The sequence below is a fragment of the Chiloscyllium plagiosum genome, unplaced genomic scaffold (genome assembly GCF_037043375.1).
Source record: "Chiloscyllium plagiosum isolate Xiang-an unplaced genomic scaffold, Cpla_swu_hap1 HiC_scaffold_7, whole genome shotgun sequence".
Classification (NCBI taxonomy): Eukaryota; Metazoa; Chordata; class Chondrichthyes; order Orectolobiformes; family Hemiscylliidae; genus Chiloscyllium; species Chiloscyllium plagiosum.
In genome coordinates this window covers 69,630,177-69,642,208 of record NW_028270145.1, presented here as the reverse complement: position 1 = coordinate 69,642,208, position 12,032 = coordinate 69,630,177, and the positions used below count along the sequence as shown (strand labels likewise).

Here is a 12,032-nt window from a genome sequence, read left to right as displayed (position 1 = left end):
TCCGGGTGCACTGTAACAGAGTCTCATCTTTGAGTTTTGTTTTCCTTGAGCACTGGACCTTAACTTTAAGCCTAATAACATCGTCAAGTATGTTACCAACTCAGTCCTGACTGAAACAAACAATTAAAAACAGTTCTCAATGAACACCTCATTGTAGAAACAGGGGGCATGTTATCTAAATAATTCCAACAACACCCACAGTGGTATTTTTCCTATTGCTGGATAAGGAGGTCTAGATTGGGTGGCATGGTGGCACAGTGGCACAGTGGTGGCACCCGGTTTCCTCCCACAGTCCAAAAATGTGCAGGTTAGGTGAATTGGCCATGTTAAATTGCGCATAGTGTTAGGTGAAGGGGTAAATGTAGGGGGATGGGTCTGGGTGGGTTGCTGTTCAGAGGGTCGGTATGGACTTGTTGGGCCGAAGGGCCTGTTTCCACACTGTAAGTAATCTAATCTAATCTAAATAATGAGATTCAAGTTCCAGCTGCCCCAGAAATGTTTAATAATGTCTCTAAACAGACAATTAGAAAATATCTTCCAACACTCCCTTGGTTCGTGTAGTACTGTGGTCATGTCTGTACCTCCGTACCAGGAGACCCAAATTCAAGTTCCACCATCTCCCAAAACATCTAATAATATCTCTGAACATGTTGATTAGAAAATATCTTCCACCATCCCCATAGGCTCAAGTTCAAGTCCGAGCTACTCCAGAAGTGAGCAATACGTGAACAGGTTGGTTCGAACATATCTGGTATCCTCTTTCAATAACTGCAGTCATTCCATGTAAAATTTCGAGTGCTTGAGTTGAATGTTAGAAGTTGATCATGGAACGTGCCTATGCACTAGATGCAATAAAATCATAAATCTGTTCATGTAAACAGGTTTATAATTAATGAAGACCTAAGTCACGTTGGGGTAGGGTTTCCACAAATAACAGGTGCCCCAAACACTTCAGAGTAGCTGTGTGTGAATTAAGAGAAAAAAAATGACGGATTGCATAATTAGAGAAACACTAACTAAATTATATCTTCCCTCCAACATCCACATGCATTAATTAAATAAAAGATATTAGATATCAAGGAGTAGTCCTTTGCTGTTGTTTTGCGGCACCTCCTCACCATTGTTCACAAAGGCGCTGACTTGTGAATTTAATGATCTTCAAATTTTCATGGTTGCATGACTCTGGTAATAGGAACCAGTCTAAGCGATTGTTACTCAATCAATGCAGTACCATGTAGCATAATCTGTGTCTTATTGAAGGCTAGTTGCAAGGTGGATGCCCTCAGTCAGTACCTCATGGTAAAAGTCACATGACTCCAGAAATGCAGAAGGCATTTTAGTATAGCATTGTTTTTAAAACAAACATTCCCCTTTTTATTCAAAATGACCGTGGGCGGCACAGTGGTTAGCACTGCTGCCTCACAGCGCCAGAGACCCGGGTTCAATTCCCGCCTCAGGCAACTGCCTGTGTGGAGTTTGCACATTCTCCCTGTGTCTGCGTGGGTTTCCTCCGGGTGCTCTGGTTTCCTCCCATAATCCAAAAATGTGCAGGTTAGGTGAATTGGCCATGCTAAAATGCCCGTAGTGTTAGGTGCAGGGGTAAATGTAGGGAAATTAGTCTGGGTGGGTGCGCTTTGGGGGGTCGGTGTGGACTTGTTGGGCTGAAGGGCCTGTTTCCACACTGTAAGTAATTTAAGTAATCTAAATCTAAGACCCTCAAAATTTGCATCCATTACTATTTACATTTTGAGTTACCAAATCATGCACTAAACACTAAACATACAATTGATTTCACACATTAGCAGTTTGTTAGTCTCAACAGTATCTGCACTTCCACTGCACAAAGTCTTTAAAACCATATCAGGCGCTTAATGGAATCCAAGTGCATTGTCACTGGCTATTCCTGTGGGTGGTTGTCCTTCCCCAGAAGGGCCATTTGTGTCATTTGCTGTTTACACGGCACCTGTTGTTGTTCCAATTCTGTTGCTGAGATGATATAAACTTCTGGTTGATCTATGGTGTGCATAGATAATGAGTTCACATCTTCTTGATTGGCTACTTACAGTTGAGGAAGATCTGCTCCAGTGGTGCTTACATGCCTGTGATTGCGGTTTATTTGGTTTCTCATGTTCATGGTATGCGATTGATTTGACAATTGCTCTATGAAGGTACCAAGTTGTCACATGGGTCTACTTTGTTGAAAGTGATGAAGGCTTATACTCTGACTGGCTCTCCAATGCTTAACTTTGGCAATGGTTTGGCAGAGATGTCAAAACTAAATTAGCCTTTTTTCAATTTCACATTGATTTTGTCACTCATATGTTGTTAGTTCTGGCTTCAGTAGCTTTTTTTGCAACTGACAAATTAGTTTGACATTAGTGATATTAGTCTTTGTACTGGACTATGCTTCCTGCCTTTAGTAGATGTATTTGTTCACCTTAGGAATTGCCCTGTATACATCCATGTTGGATTGTACAGTTTAATGATTCTGTTGGCAACTTCCAATGCAGCCTCAGCCTTTCCATTTGACTGGGGATAGTGTAGAGATGACATGTCATGTTGAATTTCCCAATCCTTTATGAATTCTTCACTCATGAACTGAGGGCCACTGAGACTCATTATAATGTCAAGATTGCTACAAATGCTTTCAAGAATTCTACAATCCTACAGATAGTGAAGTTAGATAGTTAGTATAGCAGTCTGCAGAGACAAGGTAATTAGTTCATGTGACAGTGAAGAGGTCTACTCCCAGAAAGTGTGAGGTTATGCACTTTGGTAGGAAGAATAGGGGCATGGACTATTATGTAAATGGGGAGAAAATTCAGATGTATGAAGTGCAAAGAGACTTGGGAGTTCTAGTCCAGAATTCGCTCAAGGTAAACTTGCAGGTTGAGTCAGTAGTTAGGAAGACAAATGCAATGATGGCATTTATCTCAAGAGGACCTGAGTATAATAGCAGGGATGTTCTTCTGAGGCTCTATAAGGCTCTGGTCAGACCACATTTGCAGAACTGTGCACAGTTTTGGGCCCCATATTTCAGGAAGGATGTACTGGCCCTGGAGCATGTTCAGAGCAGATTCATGAGAATGGTTCTCGGAATGGAAAGCTTAACATAAAAGAAATGTTTGAGGACTTTGGGTCTATATCTATGGAGTTTAGAAGGATGAGAGGGGGATCTAATTGAAACATACAGAAAACTGAATGGCCTGGACAGAATAGATGTTGGGAAGCTGTTTCCATTGATAGGAGAGACTGGAACCCAAAGGCATAGCCTTGGAGTAAAGGGAAGACCTTTTAGAATGGAGATAAGTAGAAACTGCTTCAGCCAGAGAGTGGTGAATCTGTGGAATTAATTGCCACAGAAGACTGTGGAGGCCAGGCCATTGAGTGTATTTAAGACTCAGATAGATAGGTTCTTGAGTATCGAGCAGAGCAAGGGTTACGGGAAGAATAGGGTTAAGAAACCTATCAGCCACGATTGAATGACAGAGGAGACTCGATGGGCTGAGTGGCCTAATTTCTGCTCCTATGTCTTATGGTCTTCATCCCTGGTCTGAATGGGACATCTCATTTGCTTACCTTGGTACTCATAACAAGCACTGCACTAATTGATGTGGTCCTTGATTTCATTGCTCATGCTCAGCTGACCCATCAGTTTCTTTACTTCCCTCAAATTCAACTGAATTCTTTGGTAGTTTGCAAGGATGCACTTTAGCATTTCTCTTTTCAACTGCTTCAGAATAATGACTATTTTCTTTGTATAAGCTGCCATCTTGGGCTGTCCAATATGCTCTTATAGCAAAAGCCTTGATGCTTTCAGGCTATTCTTTCATCACTACTTCTTGCAAAGCTTGGAAAGTTGCTTTTTGTTCAGGAGCTTTCTTGTTTTGAGCAAGACACCTACCTCATAAATTCAATATCCTTGCTGTTTTGAAAACTTCCATAGCGTAAGAGCTATCACCTCATATTGGATCTGGAAGAATTTACGTCCTGTACTTTCAACAACATGTCAGCAATGTATGTCTATTTCCCTTGTTTGTGTGTTACATCCAGATGGTATCTCTGCACAGAGTAGATTATTTGCAGATGCTTTGCATCAGACAGTAGCAGCTTGAGATAAAATTATCTGAAATGGCTTTTGATCTGACCTGATAATCACTTTGACTCTTTCAAGTAGATATTGTTGAAAATGTTCACAATCCAGAGGAAAGAAACTTTAAAAGAAAAAGCAATATCTGGAAATGTATGCATTGGTCATACTGGACCTCCTTTTTCAGATATACAAGATAAACTGGATCAGTATTTTTTTCTGGTGTTTCCTTTAGCACCAAGCTTCCGTACATGCCAATCTCAGCACTAACTTCTGGTCCATAGTTACTTATAATTTTACTGTTTTTACAGTCTAGATGCTGGACAGTTTATGAGAAGCTGCCCTCAACACGAGCCTCTTTGTTCCAGGGTCTTTCTTGAATTGAGGAAAATGAGAGTCATGGACCTGCTCTCTCCCCATTTTGGTCTTGATGTATCTTGCCAACTTAGGATGGCTGTAGCAATACCAGAAACAGCACCAGGTAAAGACTGTCCACTTTAGTAGGTTTTAGGCAGCCAGTTCTGAATCTATGTTGAGGACAGGAGCCAATTTCACGGCATAGAAAGAGCAACCCAGATTCACCAAGGCTGAAAACTATGATCACTTTCTTCCCAACCCAAAACAAAGTGCACTGAGGTATACTGCAGTGCTCCTAGCCCTACCTGAGTTGAGGTAGCATGTGATTAGGAAGGTAAACAGAATGTTAGCATTTATTGCAAGGAGACTGAAATATAAGACTAGAGTGTAATTGCTTTGGGCCCTGGTCAGACAACATCTGGAATATTGTGTGCAGATTTCAACCATTATTCCACTGTGTTAGAAGCAGTTCATAGAAGATTCACAGGTCTTACTCCTGGGATGAAGGGTTTAAGTACATTGAGTTCAGAAGAATGAGAGATGATTTTATTGAAACATATAAGATGCTGACTAGTCTTGCTGGGGTGAATTACCAGAAAGATGTTTCCTTTTGTGGTGGAGACTAGAAAAGAATAAGAGGTCTCCTTTTTAAGACAGAATAAAGTAGAATATTTTTGCTCTTAGAGAGCTGTTAGTCTGTGGAATGCTGTTTGTCAGAAAACTGGATTTGTTCAAAGCTGAGTTCGATAGATTTTTGACAACCAAGGGTTATGATGGCCAAGCAGAAAATCAGACTGAATACTACATTAAATTAGTCATGAACTTAACACAACAAGCTTGAAGTCTGAATGGCCTACTCATAAGTCTTGTATTCCTATGACTAGCAGTTTGATGAGGAAACAATTTATTATTCTACACAGTTTACACTAATTGCTTATTAGGAACAATTGAATAATTATAAATATCACAGTTTAAAATAGGAATACATAAGAGCTAGGAATAGAAATAAGCATCAGGCATTCAAGCCCATTCCCTCATTCAGTGAGATCATGTTTGATCCTCCACTTTAACACTATTTCCTGCATTATTGCTAATTTCTCCATGTTTTAAAAATGCAGATAGGTATCAATCTCAGTGTTGAATATACTCAATGACTGAACCTTCTCTGTTGCAAAGAATTCCAAAGAGTTAAGACCCTCTGAATGACCAACCTTCTTCTCATCTCAGTCTTAAACGGCCTGTTCCCTATTTTGAGACTGTGGTCACTAGTTCAAGATCGCTACTCTTCATCCCACTCAGGGGATGTACAATCTCAAATCCTGTTGGAATTTAGTACGTTTGAATGAGATCACCTTTCTTTTTTTTTTAAAATTCCAGAGAATAAAGAGGCAGTTTATTTAATCTTGCCATGTAGGGCCAAGCTCTCCATTCCAGGATATGGTTTAGTAAACTTTTGTTGCACTCCTTCTGTGAAAGTAAACCAAAATTTCATACAATCCTCCATTTGTGGTGTCACAAAGGCAGCTTTTGGTTGAAAGTAGAAAACTGACTTAGAACTGACCTTATTGTAATTATGTGTTTTAACAAGTGCTTTTCCAATCTTGCTAGCCAAAGTTCCATCCCTTGGATTTTTCTTTAGAGCTTGCTCATATACATCAATGGCTTTTTCAGGCTGCAATGGAATAGAAAACACTATCAGTTTCATAACATTTCAATTTATATTAATAAATATAAATTTATAAGTGTTAAATTATATTAAACTCCACTTGCACTAGATTATATACTCAGATACATTGGCACATATATTAGTCTCCCCTCAAATTCCACATAGATTTCATAACTTCTGTATAAACTCTTTCAGGTGCATGTAATCTCTCAAGTATTTTGTGGAATTGCAAATATCTCTGTACAACAACAATATATGGCACAAAAGTACAGTAGAGATTACACTAGAAATACACTACAACACCCCTAATCTTGAGTTGGATTTGGAGGGGGAGAAATCATTGTTTGACAAATTTAGATAGACTGTTTCTATTATTTTGCTGACATAGGCGTTTAAAATGGAAACGTTGACACCAAATGAACATACCCAGACCGACCTCCTGAAAATAACAATTCTACTCATCAACTGACCATAGAATAATAAATTTTTCACCTCTTGAATGTTCATGTAGGCATCACCTAACAAAAGATAGGTGTGCGGTCCAGGAAGTTTGTCAACCAAGTCTCTGTGAACAAACATAAAATTATACTTAAAATTATAGTATTATCAGATTCATCCTAATGTACCTTCATCCATATACCATATAAATGATACGATAAGAAAATGGCATTGTGCTCCTTAGATGAGGAAGTTTTTATGAGTTTATGAGACAAGTTCCCATGACATTTGACTTGGATCAATACAAAATTAAAGGCAATAACTAGGAAGCCAGTTACAAATAGAGACAGAAAAGGAAAGAAGAAATGACTGGGAGAGAAATGGAATGAAAATAGGAAAGAGAAGTGCATCAGAAATGTGATTAAACACAAATAGAGTGGGGAAACAGAAAAGGATGAGAGGATAATATGGAATGAAGGGGCAGAGTAACTGGTCAAGATAGTGGGGCAAACAGATGGGTGGGTAAACTTTCTGAGCAAACAGCTGTTGAACACAATGCAGGTGAATTCTGCTGATCCTTTCATAGGCCAGGATTATCAGTCAGATTAGTTGGCAAGGACAGTGCACCACCTTTCTCTGAAGGGAGTGAAGGAAAGTGGTATCCAATGGTGTTTTTTTTCTGCCCTTTTGAAAATGACTTGTTATCAGACTTTGCTAATGCATGTGTCAATAGCAAAAGGTGTGAGGTTCTTTGGTGATTTTTGCTATTAAGCATGTAGTTTCATGGACTTGAAGTTATCTTCCTGTTCAATAAGGAGAATTTCTAGAAGACTAAAAGACATATGAGTAGAAGGTGGCCATTCAGCCTATTGAGTCTGCTTGACCATTCAGTGAGATCATGGCTAATCTGCTAATCCTCACTTCCATTTTATTAATGTAAAATTTGTCAATCTCAGGCTTGAATATAATCAATAATTCAGTCTCAACAGATCTCTACAACAAAGAATTCCACAGATTCACTACCCTTCAAGAGAAGAAATTTCTCCTCACTTTAGTCTTAAATATGTGACTCCTTATTCTGAGATTATGCTCTCTGCTTCTACATTCTCTCACAAGCGGAAACAACATTTTCACATCTACCCTGTCAAGTTCCCCAAAAGCCTTGTATGTGTCAATAAGGTCACCTCTCATTCGCTTCCCCGGTCCCCAACGCCTTATCTTCACCATGGACATCCAGTCCTTGTACACCTCCATCCCCCATCACAAAGGACTCAAAGCCCTCCGCTTCTTCCTATCCTGCCGTACCAACCAGTACCCTTCCACTGACACCCTCCTTCGACTGAGTGAACTGGTCCTCACTCTGAACAACTTCTCTTTCCAATCCTCCCACTTCCTCCAAACCAAAGGAGTAGCCATGGGCACCCGCATGGGCCCCAGCTATGCCTGCCTCTTCGTAGGATATGTGGAACAGTGCATCTTCCACAGCTACACTGGCACCACCTCCCACCTTTTCCTCCGCTACATCGATGACTGTATCGGCGCTGCCTCATGCTCCCACGAGGAGGTTGAACAGTTCATCCACTTTACTAACACCTTCCACCCCGACCTCAAATTCACCTGGACCGTCTCAAACTCCTCCCTCCCCTTCCTAGACCTCTCCATTTCTATCTCAGGCGACCGAATCAACACGGACATTTACTATAAACCGACCGACTCCCACAGCTACCTAGACGACACCTCCTCCCATCCTGTAAAAACGCCATCCCATATTCCCAATTCCTTCGTCTCTGCTGCATCTGCTCCCAGGAGGACCAGTTCCAATACCGAACAACCCAGATGGCCTCCTTCTTCAAAGACTGCAATTTCCCCCCAGACGTGATCGATGATGCTCTCCACCATATCTCCTCCACTTCCTGCTCCTCCGCCCTTGAGCCCCACCCCTCCAATCGCCACCAGTACAGAACCCCACTGGTCCTCACCTACCACCCCACCAACCTCCATATACATCATATCATCCGTCGTCATTTCCACCACCTCCAAACGGATCCCACCACCAGGGATATATTTCCCTCCCTTCCCCTATCAGCATTCCGTAAAGACCACTCCCTTCGTGACTCTCTCGTCAGATCCACACCCCCCACCAACCCAACCTCCACTCCCAGCACCTTCCCCGGCAACCGCAAGAAATGCAAAACTTGTGCCCACACCTCCCCCCTTACTTCCCTCCAAGGCCCCAAGGGATCCTTCCAAATCCACCACAAATTCACCTGCACCTCCACACACATCATTTACTGCATCTGCTGCACCCGATGTGGCCTCCTCTATATTGGGGAGACAGGCCACCTACTTGCGGAACGTTTCAGAGAACACCTCTGGGACACCCGGACCAACCAACCCAACCACCCCGTGGCTCAACACTTCAACTCCCCCTCCCACTCCATCAAGGACATGCAGGTCCTTGGACTCCTCCATCACCAGACCATAGCAACATGACGGCTGGAGGAAGAGCGCCTCATCTTCCGCCTAGGAACCCTCCAACCACAAGGGGTGAATTCAGATTTCTCCAATTTCCTAATTTCCCCTCCCCCCACCTTGTCTCAGTCCCAACCTTCGAACTCAGTACCACCTTCCTAACCTGCAATCTTCTTCCTGACCTCTCCGCCCCCACCCCCACTCTGGCCTCTCACCCTCACCTTGACCTCCTTCCACCTATCGCATTTCCAACACCCCTCCCCCAAGTCCCTCCTCCCTTCCTTTTATCTTAGCCTGCTTGGCACACTTTCCTCATTCCTGAAGAAGGGCTCATGCCTGAAACATCAATTCTCCTACTCCTTGGATGCTGCCTGACCTGCTGCGCTTTTCCAGCAACACATTTTCAGCTCACCTCTCATTCTTACAAATATCAACAAGTACAGGCCCAACCTACTCAACCTCTCCTCATACGAAATTCCCTTCATATCGGGTTTCAGAATAGTGAATCTTAGCTGGACTGCCTCCAATACTAGTACATCTTATGTTAAATAAGGGGCCCAAAACTAAACACAGTATTTCAGGTGTGATCTGACTGGTACTTTATTGGGTTTGAGCAAAACTACCCTCCTTTTATACTCCATTCATTTTTAAATAAAAGGTCAACATTCCATTTGTCTTGTCTTTTACCAGCTTCTATTATAAACTTCCAACTGCCACAAAGGGCAACGGCAGTGGGGCTGTCACACAACTAGTTGGTCGCTGTTCAGTTAATGTTACCCTCATTGTTACTTAAAAGTGAAGTTCAAACAGAATATTGAAGCAATTTTCCAGTTTCAACGTATTACAAACAAACAAGAGAAATGTTGCACATTGTGAAAAAGAAACTTCTTTCACCTGTAGCAGCTTGCATATAACTGTTTATCTTTCCTCTGGTTTAAGTATATGGCAGCCATCTTCTCTTTCGCTTGAATAAAATAAGGTTGCTCAGGTGTAACATTCCTCAGCATACCAAGAGCCAGCTCTATATCTCCACGTACAACAGCAAGGTCTGCATTAGCAATTGTAACACGCAACTCTTCGGTGGTGCCCGAAAATTCATTGATGGCATCTTGCATCACTTTGGCAGCTTCATGCTGGAAATAAACAAATGATTTTCTATTGTTATTTAAAAAAAACATCTACATGTAAAATTTATTAGTGAAACAGATGCAAGTAAATTACATGCCGTGCACAATATGCTGGATCGCAGCATGATTTGCAGAGTTTTATGTCAATGTAAAGCTTTCAATAGCTAGTTAATTATATTTCTGTTGAAATAAAGGCTAATTTCCCAGCGCCCTTGAAGTTTTGTTTACCATATTAGAAATTATAAACATGAAAAATTTAAATAATGCTTTCATGATAAGACATACATTCATGAATCAATTTTCTATGTTGAAATGTATTTCCTCCAACAACAATTAATCATAAAACACCTGAAGGCATTTCACAGGAGCGTGAGAAAACTAAATATGGCACCAATCCACATAAGATGTTAAGTGAGATGACCAAAAGCACAATCAAAATGGCACGTTCTAAAAGGACCTTTTAAAGGAGGAAAGTGAGATGGAGGCAGAGAGCTGTGGGAAGGCAATACAAAAGCTTATGGTTGGCTACAGCGACTAGTGGTGGAGCAGTTAAAACTGGGGCTTTAAAGAGAGCATAGAATTACATGAATACAGATATCTAGAGGACTGCAGAGCTGAAAGAGATTGCGGGCAGAACATGGAGAGTTAAGAATTTTAATATTTAGACAATGCTTGATTGGGAACCAATGTGAATCAGACTGCATAAGGAAACTAGACTGCGAGCAAATGATGAAATAGGCACCAAAAAGGACCAGTTGACATCAGGGTTATGGTGAGCAGAATGTGGGAAATCAGCAAAGAGAGTGTTGGAATAGTCAAGTTCAGAGGTAAGAAAAGATGTATGGAAGAGGCATGAGAAATATAACTTCTTTCAATACCTGTTCTCCATTCATACGAAGTACCTCCGCTAGCTCCAGAAAAACAGAAACACGATCGGTTACACTTAATTCAATCTTTTTGCCTTTTGATTTGGATGCACTTCCTGTTTTCCTCATTGCAGGCAAACCTGCAGCAATCTTCAAGGTCTTAATGGCTTCCTGAACATCGCCCATTTTTTTCTGAGTTTGAGCTCTAATCAAGTGATACTGGGGATGCTCACGAATCTGAAAGTGGAAAAGAGACAAAATCAAAGCCTTCCCTTTTTTTCAGTCTATTTGCTGAAACTGTGCATATTGAAAAGAGTACTAAAATGAATTTATTTTTCAATTTGTTCAAAGCATCTCAACATTGTTGGCAAGGTCAGCATTTATGGCCCATCTCAACTGTCCGTGTGAGGGGGTGGAAATTCATCTTTGTGCACTGTCCGCAGATATTAGTACATCCACAGTGTTGTTTGGGAGACAACAAGGACTTTGAACCAACAACAGTGAAGGAATGATTTGGAGGTGCCAATGTTGGACTGGGGTATACCAAGTTAAAAATCACAACACCAGATTATAGTCCAACAGTTTATTTAGAAGCACGAGCTTTCGGAATGCCACTCCTTCATCAGGTGATTGTGTCAGATATTTAACAGTGAAGGAACTACAGTTTTAATCCAAATTATGGTGATGTGTGACTGGGAGGGGATCTTTCTGGTATGCTGCTGACCCAGGTGTTTGTTGTCTGTCTCCTCCAAGGTAGTTGAGTTTATAGATTTGAAAGGTGTTGCCAAAAGAGCCATGGTGAATTGCTGCAGTGTCTGTTATGGATGGAACACTCAGCTTCCACTGTGATGTGGTGTAGGAGGGAGTGAATGTTTATGTGGTAGAATGGGGTGCTGATCAAACTGGGCTTCTTTTCCCTGAACAGTGGTCAGCTTCTTGAGGTGCACTTATTTTGAAAAATGCAAAATATTCAATTACATTCCTGACCTTGCCTTGTAGATGGTGAACAGACTTTG

The 12,032-nt window shown here is 41.3% G+C and overlaps 1 protein-coding gene across 2 annotated transcripts in view; it reads right to left on the bottom strand.

The window, feature by feature from the left end:
• ttc21b (tetratricopeptide repeat domain 21B) overlaps nucleotides 1–12,032 on the bottom strand; it is a 110,852-nt gene that overhangs the window by 54,230 nt on the left and 44,590 nt on the right. For both annotated transcript variants that reach the window (XM_043693904.2, XM_087989109.1), the window contains 4 exons: nucleotides 11,029–11,253; nucleotides 9,918–10,156; nucleotides 6,606–6,678; nucleotides 6,009–6,119 (listed from right to left, as the gene is read on the bottom strand). In XM_043693904.2, coding sequence (XP_043549839.1) covers nucleotides 6,009–6,119; nucleotides 6,606–6,678; nucleotides 9,918–10,156; nucleotides 11,029–11,253 — 648 coding nt within the window. The remainder of the gene's footprint in view (nucleotides 1–6,008; nucleotides 6,120–6,605; nucleotides 6,679–9,917; nucleotides 10,157–11,028; nucleotides 11,254–12,032) is intronic.